The sequence below is a fragment of the Mycosarcoma maydis genome, chromosome 15 (genome assembly GCF_000328475.2).
Source record: "Mycosarcoma maydis chromosome 15, whole genome shotgun sequence".
NCBI lineage: Eukaryota > Fungi > Basidiomycota > Ustilaginomycetes > Ustilaginales > Mycosarcoma > Mycosarcoma maydis.
Window position 1 is genome coordinate 253,704 of NC_026492.1, and position 22,586 is coordinate 276,289.

The 22,586-nt window shown below is 52.3% G+C and overlaps 6 protein-coding genes across 6 annotated transcripts; 4 read left to right on the forward strand and 2 right to left on the reverse strand.

The window, feature by feature from the left end:
- Nucleotides 1–339: 339 nt before the first annotated feature.
- Nucleotides 340–4,392, forward strand: UMAG_04966 (uncharacterized protein; the record flags this gene model as incomplete). The annotated part of the gene is made up of 1 exon (XM_011392971.1): nt 340–4,392. One exon carries the CDS (start codon nt 340–342, stop codon nt 4,390–4,392), a length of 4,053 nt encoding a protein of 1,350 aa, XP_011391273.1.
- A 1,968-nt stretch (nt 4,393–6,360) lies between these two features.
- UMAG_04967 (putative transketolase) lies at nt 6,361–8,788 on the forward strand (the record flags this gene model as incomplete). Its single annotated transcript, XM_011392972.1, has 3 exons — nt 6,361–6,409; nt 6,545–6,638; nt 6,868–8,788. The coding sequence occupies 3 exons, from the start codon at nt 6,361–6,363 to the stop codon at nt 8,786–8,788; spliced, it is 2,064 nt and encodes a 687-aa protein (XP_011391274.1).
- Nucleotides 8,789–9,388: 600 nt separating this feature from the next.
- Nucleotides 9,389–10,068, reverse strand: UMAG_04968 (uncharacterized protein; the record flags this gene model as incomplete). The annotated part of the gene is made up of 2 exons (XM_011392973.1): nt 9,389–9,902; nt 10,025–10,068. The coding sequence occupies 2 exons, from the start codon at nt 10,066–10,068 to the stop codon at nt 9,389–9,391; spliced, it is 558 nt and encodes a 185-aa protein (XP_011391275.1).
- Nucleotides 10,069–16,843: 6,775 nt separating this feature from the next.
- Nucleotides 16,844–18,093, forward strand: UMAG_04969 (uncharacterized protein; the record flags this gene model as incomplete). Its single annotated transcript, XM_011392974.1, has 5 exons — nt 16,844–16,898; nt 16,996–17,142; nt 17,226–17,284; nt 17,354–17,924; nt 18,008–18,093. The coding sequence occupies 5 exons, from the start codon at nt 16,844–16,846 to the stop codon at nt 18,091–18,093; spliced, it is 918 nt and encodes a 305-aa protein (XP_011391276.1).
- Nucleotides 18,094–18,215: 122 nt separating this feature from the next.
- Nucleotides 18,216–20,504, reverse strand: UMAG_04970 (uncharacterized protein; the record flags this gene model as incomplete). Its single annotated transcript, XM_011392975.1, has 1 exon — nt 18,216–20,504. The coding sequence occupies one exon, from the start codon at nt 20,502–20,504 to the stop codon at nt 18,216–18,218; it is 2,289 nt and encodes a 762-aa protein (XP_011391277.1).
- A 745-nt stretch (nt 20,505–21,249) lies between these two features.
- Nucleotides 21,250–21,816, forward strand: UMAG_11555 (uncharacterized protein; the record flags this gene model as incomplete). Its single annotated transcript, XM_011393067.1, has 2 exons — nt 21,250–21,511; nt 21,620–21,816. 2 exons carry the CDS (start codon nt 21,250–21,252, stop codon nt 21,814–21,816), a joined length of 459 nt encoding a protein of 152 aa, XP_011391369.1.
- Nucleotides 21,817–22,586: the final 770 nt, after the last annotated feature.

A 22,586-nucleotide genomic window follows, 5' to 3' on the forward strand; every position in this document is an offset into this window, starting at 1 on the left:
TGATCCGAGCTCCTTGCGGATCCCTTGCTCATTCTCGATTGCTCACCGTGCATGCTTGCTATCTTTCACCATCTTTCTTTCTCTCTCTCTCTCTCTCTCTCCACACTCGATCCCCCTTACCATCTAATTTCTGCTCTGTTGTCTCATCGATATCTTCATCGGCATTGCCATCGTCGTCTGTTTTCCTTGCTCAGGCAGCCGTCGTCGCTGCTGCTGCCATCATCTCACATCTCTGGCAGTGCTTCCACTCGACTCACTCACCGCCTCCACATGGTTGCCCACCTCTAAACACGCTTGATTCATGGTATATCGATGCACTAGCCCTCTCGATTGACAGCCATGAGCTTGTCACACAACCCTTCCATCACACGCGCAACCGCGCAGCTGGACGACGACGACGAATGGGAGTCTATGCCAGTCGAAACTGCGCACACCTCATCCGCTTCGATACCCGTCAGTGCCTACTCGAACCCACATGATCTTCCCTATGGAGACGAAGATGAGGACGATTCCGATCCGGACGATCCACGCAGATTCCGTTCGCTGCCCTCCCGTTCCTCGACTCGCAATCTGCCAAATCGCTCCTCCAGCGGAACTCATCACAAGCGCTCGGCTGCCAGGTCCCAATACCTCACCGGCAACACTGCTTCATCTATCGGAGCATCTGCTTCTCGCTCTCAGAATGCCGCCACAAATGCAACCGGCAAACACCTCGACATTGACGACGCACGAGGCTACGACTGGCGCTCCAAACCAGCAAGCAGCCAGCACGCCGGCGATGATGATGATTCCGATGGCGAAAAGGGCTACACACAGCTCAGACTCGACGAGGACGAGGAGGCAGAGCAACTTCACGCTGCAACCCAGTACCTCTTTAAAGATGGCGCTCACCACGATCCATACGGCGACACTTCTACCGCCACCCCCCTCAACCAGATGAAGACCACCAAACAGCTCCTTTCCGACGGTCAAAAGATCGCTTATGTTGGCCTCTGCAGCTTGATAGCTTCCGAAATGGTTCGACAAATGCGCAGAGTACCTGGCAAAAACCTCGAATCTGCAAAGAAAAGCATTGATAGCTGGAGGATCAAGGTCATGGCTCGACTCTATCAGCATATGGAGATCGAAAGCTCAGAGCAACGCATGATCGAGTCCTTAGCTGAACACGGTGTTCTGGCTACCGATCTTGCGCCATCTCTTATCACCACGCAAACCATCGACAATCCCGACTTTGACCCAGAAGCTCTCAAAGAAAGGCAACAAGAGGAGCAGCAACTCCAAGAGCAGCACCAGCGAGAGCAGAACTCGTCAGAAAATCTGTCATCGAGCCCCACAAATACAACCTCTGCCCAGTCTGAAATTGCCAAGTCTTCCGAATCAGAACCAGGACCAAACAGTGATGATCAACAGAAGCCATCTGTAGACTACGACGAGGAGGACAAGGGGGAAGAAGATTCTGACGGCGACTTGGGAGCAAGCCGGTCAAGGCTGTCCAGATCCCCACCTAAAGACGGAGCCAAATCACATGCAATCAACCCCAAGCATGCTTCGATCGACAATGAAGGCTTCGACATTGGCATGCAGCTTGATGATACTACCAAGGTCCAACAGAAGGCCGACGATCCGACAGACACAGCCACTTCTCCATCCGCCTCTCCACATCAGGACTCAGCAGCTCCCCCCATCATCGCAGATCCCAACACTGCCTCGCAGCTTCTTAATGCTATAGACTCGGTCGGTGGCACGCCAACACTGCCTGACGTGGAAGCAGGGCCGGGTACTGTGACAACAACGCTAGGCCTCACAAAAGAACCGCAAGCTCTTGAACCGCCACCTGGTGCGCTCGATGGTGTCACCACCAGCATCAGCAGCGCCGATGCTACCATCACACTCGATCTCCGATGGACCGTGCTCTGCGACCTCTTCCTAGTCCTCACAGCTGATAGCGTCTATGATGCTCGCTCCCGTGTACTACTCGAGCGAGTCGCCTCCTACCTCGGCCTCACTTGGATGGATGTGACTCAATTCGAGAAGCGGATCACTGACGCCCTTGAGATTGAAGAAGGCGTCGAGAGCCTCAGCGATCAGTCGGCCATCAAGCAACGCATGCTCATGGCAAGAAAGAAGCGCATGGTCATGATGGGTTTAGCCACTGTAGGAGGCGGTCTCGTCATCGGCCTTTCCGCCGGTCTGCTAGCACCCGTCATCGGCGCGGGCATGGGTGCTGCGCTGGGTGCTGTCGGCATTGGAGGCACCACCAGCTTCTTGGGCGGCGTTGGAGGCGCTGCCCTCATCACATCCACCGGCACCGTAGGAGGCATGAGCCTGGCGGGCCGAGGCATGAGCCGACGCACTCGCAGCGTAAAGACGTTCGAGTTTAAACCGATCCACAACAACAAGCGCGTCAATGCCATCATTTCCGTGCCCGGTTTCATGAGCGGGGCGCAGGACGACGTGAGACTACCTTTCAGCGTCATCGACAGTGTCATGGGCGATGCTTTCAGCGTCTTGTGGGAGCCCGACATGATGCAAGAGATGGGAAACGCGCTTGGACTCCTTTGGAACGAGACCATTGTACAAGGTGTACAGCAAGCCTTGGCACTGACCGTAGCCGGTGCCGGTGCCATGCTCACGGCGTTAGCGTGGCCACTGTGGCTCACCAAGTTGGGCTACCTCATCGACAACCCTTGGTCCAACGCTTTAGACCGAGCTCAAGCTGCGGGCCTTATTCTCGCAGACACCTTAGCCAAACGCCAGCTCGGCGTGCGTCCGATCACGCTTGTTGGCTACAGTCTGGGTGCCAGAGTCATCTTTTATGCGCTCGTCGAGCTCAGTAGGGTCAAGGCGTATGGCATCGTACAGAACGTCTACATCATGGGCGCTCCTGTCACCGCCAAGGACGATACTTGGAAAGAGGCTAGAAGCGTCGTTTCAGGCCGGTTCGTCAGCGCCTTCTCTCGTAGTGACTGGATTCTGGGCTACTTGCATCGCGCAGCTTCCGGCGGCCTCCGAAGCATTGCTGGCTTGCATCCCGTCGAGAGGGTCCAAGACATTGAGAACGTCGATGTGACACACGTGGTTCCGGGTCATCTCGGCTATCGGCCTTTGATGCCGCTCGTGCTCGGCGAGCTCGGTTTCCGAACCACTGCAGATTATTTTGACGAGCCCGAAGATCTCAACGCCATCCCAGAGAGGCAAGTGGTGCGCGACGAAGCGCCTAGTAATCTCGAACTTAAGCCCGTCTCTACCAGTACGGGCGGCTTTGGCAAGATCTTCCGACGCAAAGGCACAAGCAACACAAGCAGCCGAAGCGCGACTCCGGCACGATCCAACTCTGCTGCTGGTGCAGCGCCAGCCGCAACTTCAGCATCTGGACATGTGGAATACGATGAGTACGACGATGACGACTTGCCGCCCCGGGTTGAGCATGAGCCAAAGCCGGCTCAGCAACCCAGCGCTGCTCAAGTAGAGAAAGCCAAGCAGATGCAAGAGGAAATCGTCAAGCAGTCTGTCTCTCGCGTTGAAGCGGTACGAGCGTCGCACGAAGGCTCTGGCCGTGCTGCCACGCCGGAAGCGGATCGACCGAACTCGACGAGCGCCCACTTTGACACTGAGGCGATCATGCGTGAGCTGCGTGAGTCGGGCATCGAGGTCAAAGAATTGGAAAGTTCACTGCCACCTCTTCCGCTTTCCACTGAAGCCGCAACGTCTGCAGCGCCTTTGGCCGACGAAGATAGTACGGACGCTCATCAGCGACCAAGTACAACTGGGCCTTCTGCCATCAGTCCTGTTGGTACTCTTACAGCGACCGAGATAGGCTATTTGGAGTCGGCACAATCTCTGTCGCGAGCTGATTCGGTGGCGCCGGACGGCGGCATTTCGCTCACATTCGCATCGTTCGACGATGAGGATATCCGACCCGCCGAAATCGTGACAGAGTCGGCAACAGCAAAGTATGGCTTATCGCCGTCAGTGGCAGAAGAACTCGCAAATCGATTCAAGGAGGACGATGCGGGGGGGTTGAGTTTGGCAGAAAGCGGACCTGTGCTGAGGGATGTGGCATGGCCAGGAGCAGAAAATGGGTGGGGAGTTGCACGTCCGGACACGTCGTACGATGTTTCGATGGGAACCAGGAGTGCGAAGCATTCGCTGCCGACAAGTTCGAGTCTTGGGTTTGCTGAGATACTTTCGCCTAGTCACGAACGATCACTGGACGCATTGACGCCGCCCAGCGTGGCGGTCGGTAGAGGTTTTGACTTTAGCAAGCGCACTCGGTACAGTGCCAGGCTCGTCACAATCGGAACGAAAGCGCGTTTGATCTGGGCTCGGGGTCAAAGCCATTTGCATCGGGCGAGCGCGGCCAGCGACGTCCTGGGGACGGAAGCGGCATGAGGGGCGAGCCAGATCCATGGGCGGAGAACCCGTGGTGAGGTGGCAGCCTGTGTTGCAGTAACATTCACCACGGCTTTTGGTACGAAAAACCAGCCCTGTCTAATCCAATGAAACCGCACGCATGATCATTCGTCATTTCAATAGCAGATGCGCGCACGAGATGTGAACAGTACGAAAGTGTAAGCGTGACCGCATCGGGCATAAGGAACGAGAGAAGAGATCTTTGACAAGCAGGCGGCTGCTGCGGCACGCCAAGCCGGGCGAACTTTTGAGAAGGACGGCCAGGTGTTATGGTTCGCTACGGAAGCAGGATGGGGTGTGGGTGGACGTAGCAAGATGCCGACGGTGTCTAGTGTTGGGACTCACGACTAGGTCAGAATCATGAAAGTTTGGCTGTCGCTGCTGTCGTTCAAGCCGAACAATCGTGAATAAGTTAGGAACCGCTCTGGAAAATTTGGCGCGCAGTCTGACGACAGGACGAAGCACGGTGACGTTGATCAAGCGTCAAGTTCAAGAACAAAGGGATCGACGGTTGGTGGATTTCCGGAAAATTTGGCGGTTCACTTGACAAGAGGCGCTTGATGCTTGGTCAGATCTTGGATCGTTGGTGCATCGCGACTTGGAAACGCTGAAAATCGGCGACTCGGCTGCTGGCAGCGGTGCAAGTGGGTTTTGCAGCAACACTCGTGACTCTGCGATCGGGATCGTGAATGCAAACGCAGTAAAGACGCTATATCTTCTACAGATGGTATACTAATACAATCGAACGGCCGTTTTCCAGTTGATATCAAAGATCGCCGCGGCGTGATCACGGATTGTGGCCATCTGTGGACGACGCCAGGAATCTGACACCGAATCTTGTGTTTCCACGTTCGTGTTTGCTCTGTATGCTCTGTTTATGAATCCATCGCATCCGTTCACGGTTTGGCCGGCGCACCGGACCGATGACGGAGATTCGACATCGTATAGTAATGATATAAAAAAAGGGTTGTGAGTGCGGCTATCTTAGATCGACGCAAACGCTGACAGCACAGACACGAGAGCCAAAAACATTCACGAATGTGATTCACAAGTGTGATTCACGATTTGTGATTTTCGTGGGTCTGAGCTAGGTTACCAGTTGGAGGAAGATCCAATCGTGAATGTGAATTCTTGATTCGTGATTCGTGATTCACGAGTGGGTTGAGTGGGAGAATGTGCGGATTTCCCCCTGTGCTCATCGACGCGATCAAGCGTGGTGCAAAGGTGCAATACAAAAGTCGTATCCCTTACCAAGTTTGGTTACCAAGTTTGAATCACGAATCCGAATTTGCGACAAGTATAGTAATAAATAATCAAAATCTGAAATCGTCTCGCAGGATGATGGTCAAGTTTACACACAGCAGATCCTCCCACTTGGCTGCGCCGGCAGTGCTGCTGTTGTTGAACAACTTTGCTCTTGATACTACTAGACGTTCCTTCTCATCCAGCGAAGACACTTGTGTGAACCGGCAAGCACAGTTCGAGATTCTACAGCTGAGATAGCCTTGAATTGAAGTTATTGGCGTGGACAACGTTGGTTGCAGCAATTCACGATTCGTGATTGAATGCTGACGTGAAAGTGAGTTGTCGTGTGTCAACGTTGGCCGTCAAGTTGACGGAGTGAAATCAGCGTATGAATAACGATCGATCTGAAAATTGATTTCTTCGCGATGGGCGCAATTTCCCTGATGCATGCCAAAAGCGCACGCACCCTTTCGCAATCACACTGAACCGACAGATACAGTACATGGATCGATTGGCGACGCGACGCTCGGACTTTACCTCTCTGCCTTTGGTTTGCTCTCTCGCTGAGTCTCTTGGCCCTGATCAAATTACTCTTGAGCCTTCTTCTACTTGGAAGCTCGTCCGAAGATCTTTGCGTCTCACCATCACCTTTTCGTTCCCTCCTTTCCCCCCCCAACTCATCCTCTGTTTAACATAGCCATCATGTCTTTTACTAAGGCTGCTAGCGACGAGAAGGCTATCGCTGCCATCCGTAAGTACCTCTTGAGCTTGATCTCCACTTGGCTCGGTGAAATTTTCAATGTCGATCACAGCGTAATCTGCCAATGAAGAGCGTAACTGACCCATTCTTTGCCTCGGTACTTTTCTGCGATTTCTGATCTTGCAGGTGTCTTGGCCGCCGATGTGGTCGCCAAGTCCAACTCCGGTCACCCTGGTGCTCCCATGGGTATGGCTCCCATGGCCCACACCCTCTTCTCTCGGTGAGTGTTTGCTGACTCTCTGCTCTTGTCCTGATGGCGCCGTCATCCGATCGCGCTGGTCTGATTAGCCAAGAACGTGAGCGCTTCCCTTGTGAATGAATCATTCGCACACGGGCAAGCACAGACCGAGATGGCAGGCTGAATCTGCATTCATTCGGACAAAAAAACTGACGACTTGCCCTCGCTTTTATCTCTTGGCTTGGATGTGAATCTTTTCCGCACCACATAGATTCATGAATGTGAACCCCGCTCACTCTAAGTGGATCAACCGTGACCGATTCGTTCTTTCGAACGGCCACGCTTGCGCTCTCATCTACATCCTCAACCACCTCCTCGGTTACAAGGACTTGCCCATGGAGCAGCTCAAGCAGTTCCGTCAGCTCGACTCCAAGACCCCAGGTCACCCCGAACACGGTCACACCGAGGGTATCGAGGTCACCACTGGTCCCCTTGGTCAGGGTTTCGCCAACTCGGTCGGTCTCGCCATCGCCCAGGCTAACCTTGCTGCCACCTTCAACAAGGACGGCTTCCCCCTCTTCACCAACCACACATACATGTTCACCGGTGACGGTTGCTTGCAGGAGGGTATCTCGTCCGAGGCCGCTTCGCTCGCTGGTCACCTCAAGCTCGGAAACCTCATCGCCCTCTACGATGACAACCACATCTCGATCGACGGTGACACCGCCTGCTCCTTCACCGAAGACGTCGAGCAGCGCTTCCTCGCCTACGGATGGCACGTTTCGCACGTCCTTGACGGTGACAAGGACCTCGAGGGTCTCTTCAAGGCCATCACCGAGGCCAGAAACGTCACCGACAAGCCCTCGATCATCCGTGTCAAGACCACCATCGGCTTCGGTTCCAAGCTCCAGGGTCTCGCCGCCACCCACGGTGCTCCCCTCAAGGCCGACGACATTGAAGCTGTCAAGACCAAGTTCGGCATGGACCCCAAGCAGAGCTTCGTTGTCCCAGACGATGTCTACGCCGCTTACAAGGAAATCGCTGACCGTGGTGCCAAGGCCGACAAGGAGTGGACCGAGCTCTTCAAGGCCTACGGCGAGAAGTACCCCAACGAGCACGCCGAGATTGCCCGCCGAATCGCCGGAAAGCTTCCCGAGGGCTGGGAGAAGTCTCTCCCCACCTACCAGCCCAGCGATGCCGCCGTTGCCTCGCGAAAGCTTTCCGAGACTGTCCTCGCCAAGGTCGCTGACGCTGTTCCCGAACTTCTTGGTGGTTCCGCCGATTTGACCGGCTCCAACTTGACCCGTTGGGGCAACGCTGTCGACTTCCAGCACCCCAGCACCCAGCTCGGTGACTACTCGGGCAAGTACATCCGATACGGTGTCCGTGAGCACGCCATGGGTGCAATCATGAACGGTCTCGCCGCCTACGGCATGCACATCCCCACCGCCGGAACTTTCCTCAACTTTGTCTCGTACGCTATCGGCGCTGTGCGTCTCTCGGCCCTCTCGCAGCACCGCGTCATCTGGGTCGCCACTCACGACTCGATTGGTCTCGGTGAGGACGGTCCCACCCACCAGCCTATCGAGACTGCCATCGCTCTTCGTGCCATCCCCAACCTCATGTTCTGGCGCCCTGCTGACGGTAACGAGACCTCGGGTGCTTACCTTGTTGCCATCGAGTCCAAGTCAACCCCTTCCGTCCTTGCCCTCACTCGTCAGAATCTGCCCCAACTCGAGGGCAGCTCTATCGAGAAGGCCGCCAAGGGTGGTTACGTTGTCGTAGAGAACGAGTCGGCCGACATCACCCTCGTTGCCTCTGGTTCCGAGGTCGCTCTCTGCGTCGAAGCCGTCGCCAAGCTCGGCGAGAAGGGCATCAAGGCTCGTGTTGTTTCCATCCCATGCTTCTCGGTCTTTGATGCTCAGCCCATCGAGTACCGTCTCTCGGTTCTCCCCTCGGGCAAGCCCATCCTCTCCGTCGAGGCCTACTCGACGCTCGGCTGGTCCAAGTACTCGCACGCCCAGCACGGTATCAACACCTTTGGTGCCTCAGCCCCTGCCAATCAACTCTTCAAGAAGTTCAAGATGACTGGCGACGACGTTGTCGCCAAGGCCGAGCACGTCACCAAGGTTTTCCAGGGCCAGACCCTTGTGAGCCCCATCGAGCTCGAAGCCAAGCTCCTGCAGTACTAAAGTGCACAAGCGCAGACTCGTAGATGTATCTTCGGTTGCTTTCTGGCATGCTCGCCGGGTCATTGTAATGAATCTGTTACGAAAATAATACCTTGTCTGTGAGATTGATGGTGGGGTTCCAAGCTTTCTCCGGCTGCTCGCTCTCGAGGTTAGCGATTTGCTTGCGTTTGTTGACCAGGGGAATGATCAAGACTGACCCGACCAATGAGTGAGGAAGGAACGACGAAGGCTGTATTCTGCCACGCTTCATGTTCGGAATTCGCATGGTCGACGAGACTGTCACCATGCGTCTGCACATCGATCCTGGCTGAGTTGCTATGCGACCCTGAAACGTCCCTTTGCTTGAACCTTTGTTGGGACGCACGCTGTGTTCGATGTGGCAAGAATGTGTTCCACGTTCTTGATCGGCCATTGTGATTTGCTTCACAGGGCTCGCTCCGATCTGTTCGCATTTATTGCCCTGACGTGTAAGTGGCGAGTGGAGATGGTGCAGCAGCGACATTCAAGGAGAATCTCGATGAGATCATGTTTGGCACTGAAAGCCCGCAGATGAAATGCACAATATACTTCGTCGCAGCGTAGCCAAGTTACATGCCCTGATCAGTATAGACCAGCCTTCAGAATGAGAGCTACGATACCGGATCGGGCTCCCGCTTGTCCACCGACGATGCTCAACGCGTCAGCCGCTCTCTTCCCTTCTACTTCCAGCTCTCTGGTCTGCTGCCAGCCTGTCAAACGGCTTGCAAGATGTCGAAGTTGACGTTCACTGGTGTTGGCGGGAAGCGGTCCGTGCGGAGGATTAAATATAGCACAATACAGCACAGACATTGCTGTGTTTGCGATGTGTCTGTAGGAGCGACGCTGACCGAAGTGGTGTGAACTTGAACTTGACTGTGGTGGTTGCTCGATTCCTCCTGACCACCAGCCGACTCTATCGATATCGTGTTGGTCCTCTACAGCGTCAACAGCAACGCCTGCAGAAGCAATGTAGCACCGTCTTGATGCTGTACTGACCATCAGCATTCCGGCCAGCCCAACATGATAACGCTCCATAGCCTTGCGAGCGGCGGGGGCCGTCAAGCGAGACCTGAAGAGGTTCTGCTGAAGGCAGCCGCTGTTGTCGAACGTAGCGGAAAGTGAACAAGCTTCCACAAGGCCGCTCCAGAAAATGATGCCCTAGAGGCGCTTACTCAGCATCGACTTAACGGCCGACGTGCAATGAAGAACGCAACTCACGACTGTCGGCACTCAGCAGGCCTTGGGTGTCGTGTTCCGATCATCGAGAATAGTCACACGTGGCTACAAGCGTACAAGCGTTCCTCTCTCTCTCTCTCTCTCTCTCTCTCTCTCTCTCTCTCTCTCTCTCTCTCTCTCTCTCTCTCTCTCTGTCATTTTAGCAAAGACCAAAGACTGTGTACTAAGACTGTCCAATGTGAATAGCCTTGCGCATAATAAAAAAGCAGTCTGATCAGGTGACGGTATCTGAGCCTGAGATCGAAGCGAAGCCACCTCTTGACCTTACTCATGACTTTGCTATCTACTGTATATGATCCACGATGTCAATCTCCTCTACAATCGTGATCGGTGGAACGGCTTGAAGTGGAAAGAAGACTGTCTATACCGTATAGCAGGAAAGGTTAGCGAAGGCAAGGTGGTGTCTGGATTGCGAGGGAGACTCAGGCGTCAACCGCTTGGTTTGCTTCATACCCATGACCGCAATTATGAACTAAAACACAGTTGCACGCACGACGAGGTGATGAGAAGCTAGTCTTGAGTCGTGAGTTGCTAATAGGGTTCACTCACTCACGACTCACGACTCTGACTCGTTACTGGTCCAGTTACCACAATCGTGAATGCTACACTCGGTTCGCTATACAAATTTTCAAGTACGTCATCTCGCAACATATGCAGGAATGTCGCAACACATTCGTGATTTTATGATTAGGTAGCGAGAAGCCAAGGGGAGATTCAGTTGAAGAATACAATCCAAATCCGATTGGTTGTCTAGACACCCTTTTGGTATAGCGGTTAAGCTTCAAGTGATTCACACGTTTCTAGACACACGTAAGTTCACGCTATTGGCCGCATACTCGTGACTCATACTCACGACTCGCGTAAGGTGGTAGAACCTGAAAGAGAAGAGACTCAAGCAACTGACCAGTCGTGAGTCATGGCCACAGCCAGTCACGAGAGTGGTCTGTACGAGGACCCAACGTGTAAGGAGAATCACGAATCATTTCTTTCACCCAACCGGAACACACGAGTGACCGGACGGGAACGAGTAGATGTCTTAGAACGCGGCGATACGCCAGCGGTACGCCCGCAAGTATTGTAGCTTGCCAGAGTTTCCACGGTTCATAACACAGCGCTGGTAGCGAGAAGCCCAGAGTAGATTCGTGATTTCCTGAATCGTGAATACAGTCACGAGTCTGTGAGTCTCGAGTCAGAGTATGATGCAGATGTGATAGAGAAATCGTGAGTCTAAAAATCACGAATTCATTCACGAATTAGCTTCATTGAGTCTTACTGTATGGTCCAAAATTGCGGATAGACAGTCTCGTGAGTCTGCGACTACGCACGACACATTCACGTTTTGTGATTTATGATTGATTAAATGCAGAGAGACTACTTGAACTACTGACTTTGTAGTTATTTCCTCTTGTAAAACACATTCGTGATTCGTGATTCACGATTCACGATTTGTGTTTCGTAATTCATGATTGTTCAAATAAGTGAGTTACATTCGTGATTCACGATTCCAAATTCACAGATTCGTGATATTCTGATTCACGATTACTCTGTGACTCCCGACTCATGACTACACGCCCAACTGATAACTCGCCTCTCTGAGGAAAGGGAGACTTGGACCATACACGAAACAGCACTCCTAAATCTTTGATTCAGATTGCTATCATCAAATCGTGAATCGTGATTCACGAATGTTACCAAATCACGATTCACGATTCGTGAACGATCAGAGATGGAGCTGATAAAAACGAGTCATGCGTGGGTAAAGGGGCGTCGTCGAAAGCACCGGGCTACTCATCTCTCTCTGACTCTGTGACTCGTGACTCATGCATGTGATGACTTCAACAGAAGATGTTTTAAAAAAATCCATTCGTTATTCGTGATTTGCAATCATGAATCACGAATCACGAATTACACACCGCAACAATTCGTGTTTACGATAGCAAATCGACACTCTATTAACGATTCGTGATTCCGCACCAAGTTTTGCCACAATCTCGAATCACCAATCGTGAATATTACCGATCCTCGATCTTTGTGCAAGCTAGCCCGCCTCGGCAGCAACAAAGCAGCCGAGCAAGAAGCAGTACTTGCCTTCTGAATCGTGAATGGGTTACGTTCTTCACCGCTGTGATCAGCGAATCATGAATCAAATCATGAGGGCATTGCTGATCATGAATCAAATCATGAGGGCATTTAAAAATTCAGTCTGAGTCGTGAGTAGCAAGTCGGTTCTGGATCGGATGGCATTCATGAATCACAGGGTCGTGAATCATGAATGTTCAAGTCCCCTTTTCTCGAGAGGCTGGTGGCATCGGTGCGAATCACGAATCATGATTGTAATTCATTGAGTGAAGGAGTTTCGCAGCCACCCACAGTACTAGAATCACGAATGACAATATTCGTGATTAGCGATTCACGATTGGCGATTGGCGTTCCGACCGTCTAAAGATGTTCACCCAACAGGAACACCACGAGAACTAGTAATAGTCATAGCCTGACAGCTAAGAATGCTCGTCATAGAGCGCTCAGGTTTTCATGCCATAAAGTCCATGCTATGATGTGCATATAACAATCACGAATCGTGAATCATTCGTGATTCGTGATTGATGCGCACCGTGGAAATTATTTTGCTCAATCGCGAATCGTGAATGACGCATGTTGTTATAATACTTGTTGTTATAATACTTGTGCAATCATGAACGTAGGTAGCTCTTGTCATTCGTGATTCATGATTGTTTTGCTCCAATACCAGGTATTGTGTCTTGTGTGTGGATCTCCTATGCGACTCACGACTGGCTGACGAGCGATTGAGAGAATGGTCTTCGGAGCCACCTGCGAGAAGCCATCTAGGAGCCACCCAGGGTGGTTCCTTGGGTGGTTCCAGGTCGACTGTATCCTTTTTTTTTACGACGTGAGTCATGAAGAATGGAAAATTTCCCGCCAGTGTAATGGGAAACTCTGACGAGTTACGATACCCGCGGACGAGATTGTCCGTGCGGCAGCACCTACTCGTTCCCGTTTGGTCACTCGTGTGTTCCGGTTGAGTGAATCTTGTCACTGTTAGAATATCTGCGATTGGCGTTTAGTCTGATCGCCCACAATCATGCAGCCCTTGCAGTTACCCAAACGGTACACACGAGTGACCGGACGGGAACGAGGAAGCTCGCGGAATGTCCGCAACCCTCTCAGTCACTGAACGGGTACGAGTAGGTGTCTCAGAACACCAGAGTTTCCCCGCTTCACAACATAGCGGTGGTAGCAAGAGGCCCAGAGTAGATTCACACAAGTCGCTGGACGACTGTGGGAATATGCCGATCCAAATACATTCCAAACCATTCTCGACCACTACTCAGTCCCAACTCGCCTCTCTAAGGAAAGGGAGACTTCGATCATCTAGCGCTTGCTAAAGATTCACGATTCACTAAAATTGCAATCACGAATCATGAATCACGAATACAGTTGATCTAGCATTTATTCGTGATTCGTGAGTGATTCGTGATTGTGGACGATCGGACTGAATGCCATCGCAGACAGTCACGAGTCTGATATAATTTGTCTCTGATGGTAGCAATCGTGATGATTGTGTGCTAGACCTTCTGCGATCGAAATGAGCTTGTGGTGAGATGGTACGGCACATGAGAAAAGAAGCAGACCTTTCTGCAGGTACGAGAGGGGCCTGGAACAGGAAGTGTTTTGAAGAAGCCAAAGTCGCCGAGATCGTCGTCACTGATCGTCCTGAGAGGCTCTCGTTGATCTCGTCCAGAAGAAGGTCCGTATTCGAGGTAGGGAAGGTCTTAGGCATGAAGCAATTGTCGTTGCCATCATCGACGGTATTAGGCAGCAGTATCAAGACCACCTCCTCCTCAACCTCCTCGTAGTTTCCTCCCGTCTTTCTCGGCTTTGGCGGACCCTTTCACATCAGCTGTTGCTCGGGAAACTCTCAGATACGTACATGATAATCATAACGTTTTTTTGTTTGACAAACACGTTGGTCGCCCTTCGCCACCTGTTGTACCACCGTTGCTGAAATTTTCTCTTTCCCTCCTTTTGCGCCCGTAGCCCGCAGTGCGTTTTCAGCCTGTAGGAATGCAATCGATGCTCGGTTTTCTTCATTCGTGATTTACTTGCTCCCGTATCCGTTACATATGCGGTGCTGACCTTTCGTAAAGAAATGTAGCATCAGTACCTGATCGCCTCTCCCAATTCTTTACAACTCATTCGATGACAGTGGCCAACCTTCGGGTCCTGGATGTGCCCTGAACCGACAAGCTGGGTCACCACAAGGCACGACCACGAGCTCACTAGCTTAATCGTGAATAAAATAACGCTTAACATGAAACCGGCTTCGTCCATGTTCGTGGTTGAAGAAGTTGGCCGATACCACATGGTAGTCACTTAGAACTTCGGCGCTGAACTCAAACCACTCATGACTGGCGTGCAATCTCTTCTGCAGCACCGGTGAGCCGCGCAGTTTAGAGACAGTGGGACTAGTAGGACTGAATTTGACGAATGTGGGAGCAATGAAAGCCCTGAAGCCATCCACTACCGACGCCGACCAGCTCAGATTGGTCCGGAACCCACGCGTGTCACAGCTGGCATAGTTCTGGATCAATGTCGGTATCAGAGGAAAGCCGCTGCAGGCAAACACCAGATATGCTCGATGAGGGCGCTCTCGGCGGCCGCTGCAAGTGCCTAGTGGTCGGTACGGCCGTCTTTCTTGGCTCGACAGGCTTTCATGCGGTGGCTTAGGGTGGCTTCTGGAACGCTGTGAGCTGCAACAGCCTTTCGGATGTTGTCATGCTCGGTGCCAAGCTCAGCAGTGGCTAGCTGGAGACGATTCTCCTTCTTCCTCCTAGTTGCTGGCCCGGTACGATCGTAACAACAGAGCGTTCCGGAACTTGGTGGCGGAAAGGCGTAGACAGAAGCGTCGATTAAGGATACAAGCGGTGTCGGTGTTGGACGCGGTAATGGCAAAAGTGTTCGCATCCAGCTGGCTTTCTGACACGAGACATTCACATGCCACAGATTTACGATGGACTGTAGTAAGCCAGAACTTTGGGACGGATGTTACCATTACTGTCATACACGGTAGAACACTGACAGATACGTAAAGGTCGATCTAACTTTCTTGCTTGTTCAGTGTGCAGCCACGTGAGCGTGCAGCGCGCCATGGAGTCAGATCCAAGTCTGGAAGGAATCACGAATCGTGAATGCTGAGCTAGACTCAAGACTTGTGATTGTGCACACGCTGTTTCACACTGGTAACGGTCGTGAACGCAGGAGGCTGCGGAGCTCAAACAACATTCGTGATTCAGCGATTTCGAAGAGATCGTCTCTACTCAACCCGCGTGAACATCGACGTGGTGGGAGGCTTGCTTATAGTCAATAAGTGTTATTCGTGATTATCAATGCGCAGACTGATCCCGAACGCTAGCTAGTGCCCATCAACATTGCGACAGCTTCAATCAACCTCGGCTGCGGTCTAAATTCCGCTTCACTTGGCTGATCTTCGCACTCCTGACTGTCGCTATGCTCACCACCGTCCACTTAGACGGTCAAATCGTTCTGAGACGAGCGCGCCGACAAGTAGCTTCGCGCTCAACCCTTCCGAGATTGCTGGCCTCATTCGTGAGCGGTGGTGATAAGGTGGGCTTCGACATTTCTTGACTTTACGTTAACGCCGCCTGGAATTCCTACCTGCCCTACGGTTGTATTATGGTATATTGGCAAAGCAAGCATTTGGTACATTTTCTTCTTTTTTCTTCACAGTTCGAGCCGCTAGAGGCGCTACTACTCTGTTCTTGCGCGTCGTTTTCGAGAGACAAACGGCTTCCCGTTTCGACAAAAGTTTGTACCACTTAGCGTTGCTGAAAGATGCGCTCCGACGGAACAAGGTGCTGGAGAGCAGACAGGCCGGTCTAACAGGCTGGAATATAATAAGGGTTAGATAAGCAGACCTGGCTTGATCGGATCCGAATAAATAATGCTCACAACTGCGGCAATGTTCCCGATCTATTTCAATCGCACCTGTACCTAGATGCACCTTACTTCTCTTCCTTCATGTTGTCAATTCGAGTATATCTGTTTATAAAGAAGCAGACTGGTACTCCCGACAACGTCCCATTATCTGCACCTATTTTCATCAAGCGTGTCCGGATGAGCTGTTTCGAACAATGAGGCAGGAATGCGAAAGAACCACTGAGGAATCAAGAAATCGTGATTTTTTTTTCTTAATTCACGGACATGGTAAATTCTAACGTCAACTTGTCACGTGTGTGACAACTCGTGACTCGTTGACTGTCAGTCGTGAATGTGAGGAAGAGTGAGATCGTGAATCTTTGCACATCCGCGGGTTTTTTATCGCCGTCGAGCCGCGGTAAAGTATATTGCGCTTTAGGCTAAATTCCGAAGTACCTTTGCAATCAAGCAGGAAAAGAACCTCGCTGTTTGACGTATCTCCGGCCGTACACAGTAACAAACACAAACTGTTGACGATCGTGGATCGTGGATGATCAGAAGCACTGTAAAGGACATACCTCACACGCCAATCACACCAGCACGGGGCTATTGCAGCCAGATCGAATTTAAGATCGGACGCTGTGACGCTAGATTACCTGAACATCAGCTTCAACCATCTGGCCTGCCACCTAACCCTTCGACGTCTCCACGACATCCATACACAGCTGAATGCTTACGAGGGCAACAACCGCTCTTGCTCTCTTCATCACGTTGCTTGCCTATTTCTCATTCCGAACTCCTCTCTTTGCTTGTCTCTCACGACACTCTACGAAGTCGCTTTTCACAATGGCGACAGCAACGAGGGCACCCGCATACTTTATCAGCCATGGCGGCCCGCCTAGTAAGCAGAGCTCGTTTACGTTTCCCTATGAGAACATATCGTCATTCTAACAACGCGCAAACTGACTCTTGATTCCCATTGTCATTTTTTTGCACAGCCATGTTCGATCACACCCATCCCGCCTATCAACATTGGCTGGAATGGGGGAAGGAGGTGCGCGCGCTCCATCAACAAGGAGTCATTCGAGGGCTAGTCTTTGTCAGCGCACACTGGCAAGCTGAAGACCTCGGACAAGGCGTCTACGGTATGTATATTGCATCGCAAAGCCATGAAAGCCGTATAGTAGCCTCGTACTATTTACACTTCATACTGTGACATCTTCTACAGTAAACGTCGATGAGAAGAATCCCCTTGTCTATGATTTCTATGGCTTCCCCCAACACTTTGTAAGTCTCCGGTTCAAAAGATACTTTCGGACACTGTGCTCATCAATTGCTTCCCTTGATTTGTTGCAGTACAAGCAAAGAGTCGAGTCATCCAATCCTATCAAGATCTCGTCGCTCGTTCTTGATCACCTTCGCAGTACCGGACTGCCTGCTCATCCCATCAAGCGCGGAATCGACCACGGCGTGTGGTGTCCACTCAAGGTGGCATTTCAGAGACCTTTTCTTGAGGAGCTCACTACGGAACAGCGCAAAAATGAGCCAGCTTCGATCGATACACCTTCGATCCTCCCTTCGACTTTGTCGCTCACGCAAGTATCCCTACCAGTATCGGATTCGTCGATTGACTCTCTCAGACTCGGCGCGTCGCTTCGGGCTCTTCGCGAACAGGGGCTCGCAATCGTAGGCGGCGGTATGTCTGTTCACAATCTTCGTGAGATGATGAAGATGTTCGCAATGGGCGGTGGCCGCGGCCTTGCGAAGCTCGAGCCCACCCGGTATTCGCGCTCTTTCCTCGAGGCACTCGACGAGGCAATGACCGCCCCGCCCGCACCGCACGACGAAGATAAGTGGAGCAAGGCGTTGAAGCTCGACCAGCGGAACGACTTCTTACCATCACATCCCACCCCGGAACACTTTTTGCGTAGGTGCTTCTTTACCCTCACATTTCGATGTCTTGTGATGTGCGATTGACTCATTTGCTCTTGCCCAATCTCTATCATGCAGCGGCGCTCGTCGCGTTGGGAGCATCTCATGCCGACGAACAAGGTCTCAAAACTTTCAAATTTGACGAAGGTCCCATGGGCTGGTAAGTCGGGCTTTTCACCAACATGCCTCACAGTTCCAAATTGACAAATCTTTTGGTCCTTGTGAAACTCTATATGATTGTAGGAACATGTACAAGTGGGGATGAATGGCGAGCTCCTCGGCAGGGTCAGAGCCTCGGCTCTTTCTCCAAAGCAAGCTGAGCACGCTTGCGATCTTCGTCCTCCTTGAGATCTCTTTCCGCCTGATCGTGCAATCCAGCCGCAGCGCTTTTAGCCTTCTCTGCGCTTCCCCCTCTTCCTACCCTGTTGGAACCGAATTGAACTATCTTTTTCCACCTAGCACGGATGTCGGAGGCGATCTCGATCATCGCGAGTCCACGATAGAAGTAAACATATGACCACCATGCGCGCACATAGTCCTTCCACAGCGAGAGTGAAGTGAGCAGACTGGCGCGGCCGCTATCGCGTCTTTCCTTAAGCTGCTTGAGGTCGTCGCGATATACAGCGAGTGCACAGAGGCGGGCGGCGATGAGGAAGGGACGCGTAGGGCCGTGAGTGGTGTGCAAGCTGGCATCGAGCGAGCGCGTGAGGTCATTCAATTTCAAGACCATGAGCATTCTTCTCGGCAGACGGCGGAGGAGCTCAAGAATCGAGACGAAGAGTCCCTCCTTCTCCATGACCGTTTTGCGTATGTGTTCTTGCTCGTCATCGGTTAAGTTACTTCCGCCGTCCATCTCTAATAGGCTGCCAGCTCGATGACGATTTTTCACTCCGCGTGGGTTGTTGGGATCACTGCCTTCCAAGCCTGCTCGACCGGTGATGGCACTCTCCAAGATCGGATAGAGGTCATCGTCGATGTTGGCGATAAGCTTGGCGTATCTGCGTCGCTCGGCCGTGACTTCTGGGCTGGCACGTCTGAGAAGTGATAGCCAGAATCTGGCATAGTTGGCGCGCAACTCTGGATCGATGTCAAAGTAGAGACCGTGGTCGAGGAGAACAACCTCAAAATTGTATCTTGATCGACTGCCGGGTTGAGCCGGTCGGATCAAGACATTGCCGCCGTGTGGATCGGCATGGAAGAAGCCATGTAGATAGAGCATCTGGGAGAAGACGCGCGAGAGCTCTTGGCTGACGCGATTGCGGTCGATGTTGTGCTCAGCGAGGTAGCGCAAATCATCAGGTCGACGGCCGTCGATGAACTCCATGGCCATGACGCGCTTGAAGACGTATTTGACCTTGGGAATGTAGACGGATGTGGTGCGGTACTCGGCAAAGTCATCGTCGGCTCTCTTTGCGTTCTGTGCTTCGTGGCGGAAGTCCATCTCGAGAGGCATGTTTTCGTTCATTTCGTCGGCAAGCCATTCGAAGCTGAACTCGGGCAAGAGACGCTTTACCCACTTGACGAGCACAGTTACGGTCTTCATGTCGACATCGGAGAAGCGCTCGACGTCGGGATGCATCATCTTGATGGCGAGCATTTGACCGGTCTTGCGATCGACGGCGCGGTGCACTTGAGCAAGAGAGGCAACACCAATGGGCTTTGGGTCGATCTCGCTGAAGGCTTCGTCGAAGCTCATACCTGTCTCGGTTCTGAACATGGCCTCGAGCTCGGGAAGTGGAGTTGGCGTATTCTGGTCTTGCAGAGGGCGAAGCGTAGAAGTCCATTCTACGGGCAGCAGAATGACAGCGGAAAGATGCTGGCCAAGCTTGACGTAGAGACCACCATTGGCTTGTAAGGCTGCCAAGATGCGGTGAGCAGAGCGCAGGTGGCACTGTCGAAGTTCCTCAGCCTCATCGGCGGTAGACGCATGCGTTTTGCTCAGCGTTGAACGGTAGTCCCAAACGCAAAGTGCAACGGCTTTGGCGATAGTGGTAGAGCGGGTGAGAGCGAGCAAAGCGAAGTTGGCGCCATTGGCCTGCGACTTTTGAGCTTCGCGGACTTGTCGTTCCATTTCGTCGTGTGGGAGCTGCAGCCCCTTGATATGAGCTTGAGGCCCATCAAGATGAACGACATCCCGGAATTTGTACGCAGCAAGACCGATGATGACGGCTATCAGCGCTGCGGCTCCGAATCGGCGGCTATTGCGACGAAAGGCGGCGTGGGCTGCCGCAGTCTCGTGTGGGTTGGGAATCGCAGGTTGATCAAAGTTGATGGGCTTGGGCTGTGGACGCACAGGCGGATACTGTTTCTTGAAAGGCCTGGAGTCGTAATGCTTGGTCTTCTTTTGGGAAGATGATGCCGCATCCTGTGATGTCGATGAACGAGGGTCTTGAGGGGATGCATAGAGGCGTGTAGTAATGCCGAAGGACCTTGATTGGCAGGACATGCGAGGATGCGAGAGCGCGGCGCCCCAAGGCAGCCGGCTGGCTCGTGTGACATGCAAGCATGTTCGTCCCGTGTGGGGAATCGATAGTGTAGTCGCTGTAAGAGCGGCCGATACTCCGGTTCGCAACATGACGGGATGATGTCGGCGCGATCGCTTTGTCTGCTGGGTGGCGCTGCACTGCTTCCGAAGCTAGCTCGGCGAAATTCAGCAAGGGAGGGCAAATTTTGAAGCGCAGATTACGAGGCAGCACGATTGGCGACCGTCATTATACGGTTATGGAAGAGTTAAATTATATGTATGGTGATGTTTCGTAGAAGGAAGAATGAGGATGCTACTCGGCACGATCCACAAGTTTCTGGCCAACAATCACGAATCGTGAATCACGAATCACGGATCACGAATCAAGCAAGAATCGTGAATCACGAATGCTCCAAGACCGAAAATAGGCTGTGAATCACCAAGCGCTGCTCTCGAGTGGAGATTCGCATACCAATCGTGAATCGTGAATTCACCCTTTCGAAATCCGAGTCGCGACGATGACTTCACTTTCGCATCTCACATTTTGTTCCGTGTCTCATCCTGTACTTCCGTGTTCCGTGTTTGTGCTCCATGTCGTGCATTCACGATTCGTATTCGTGATTCACGATTGTAATTCACGAATCTTGGATCGAACAGAAAGATGTCAGATCGCTGTCAGTTACAGATCGAGGAAGTGTCTGTGGTCCACGGTCCCGATCCGTATCCTTTTCGAACTTATCGACTGGTATTCACGATTGTGATTGAGATTCCAAGGCTGAGTAGCCGACGGATAAAACCGAGGCAAACACGATCTGTACAACAGCGCAATAACATTCAGTCAAGCGTCGAGGAAGGCATGATGCTCTCGATATTTGTCCTTGCCTTTGCCAGTGGTCCACTTCTTTACGCCCTCTTGACCGAAATGCTCGGTCTCCAAGTGGCGCTACAGACCATCAATCTCATGTTTGTAGCCTTGAATCGGGCTGCGGGCCAGTCGAACTTTGACGCAAATGACGCTTGTTCGCTTCTTTGCTGGTCTCGGAGGTTTGGCCCCGCCAGTAGTTGGTGGCAGCACCATCGCAAAATGTCTGAAGCTGAGGAGCGAAGAACCGCCATGGGTATGAGCAGCCTAGCGCCCTTGCTTGGGCCAGCAATTGGAGCGATCATCGAAGGCTAGATTGAGCAAGAGATTCTATGAGCAGCTGCAAACACTCTACAAGTTGAAGATTCGTCAGCATGGCACGTCACGTTGGGCCACGAAATGGTACGGCCTATTGTGCTGCTGGCGACGCAGAGCATCATCCAGGTGTTTGCAGGGTACATGGACACCATCTACGGCTGCATGTACATCCTATTCACAATGTTCCCGCAGGTGTTTGGAGAAAGCTATCAGGAGAAGAACGGCATGGCCTGTCTCAACTAGATTCCACTCGCGATCGGGTTCACGTTTGGCAGACAAGTGCGAGGAAGATTGGCCGACTAAAACATCGGGCCTAATATCGGTGCGGCGCTATTTTCAGCAGGCGGAACGGGCACGTTCTTGGTATCATGTATGTCAAAGCTACCTGGTCGACGCGATACCACTGTATGCGGCTTCAGTGCTAGCAGCCACGGTGCTGTTTCGAAGTTTGGGTGAATTTGGATTCCCGTTCTTCGCACAAAGGATGTACTTGACTCTGGCAATGCGCTACTTGCGCTGTTGTCGACGGGATTGGTATGCCTGTGCAGTTTGTTCTTGGCCTATATGGACCGTATCTGCGAAGCACGAGCAAATACGCAGCGAATGACGCCAACGCTGCTCGATCATCGTGAAGAGGATACTCAGGCTTGAGATTCACGGTCTCAATTTACTGCGCTGCGCGATGCAGAACAAACTTATGCTTGCTTTGTCATAGGCGATCCTGTTTTCGCTGTTGTGCAAAGCCGGTCGACGATGTCACGTTTGATCTGTCAGGTCTGGTCGACGGTTAGTTCCTGCCGACCTCCCTTTTCCTGCTGTGCATGGCTGTGTCTCGCCTTCCATGGCTGCCTAGCTGACTGCTTGTCTACTTGGGCTGCAAGGCTCATTTCATTTGCTCATAAGCCAGCCACAGTCGAGTGAAAAGCGTGCATGTGCTGCAGATGGAAAGGAGCAACGACTTGCTCGTGAAAAATAAAACGTGTCCCAAGCCGCGAAGCAGCGGCAAGTATCTT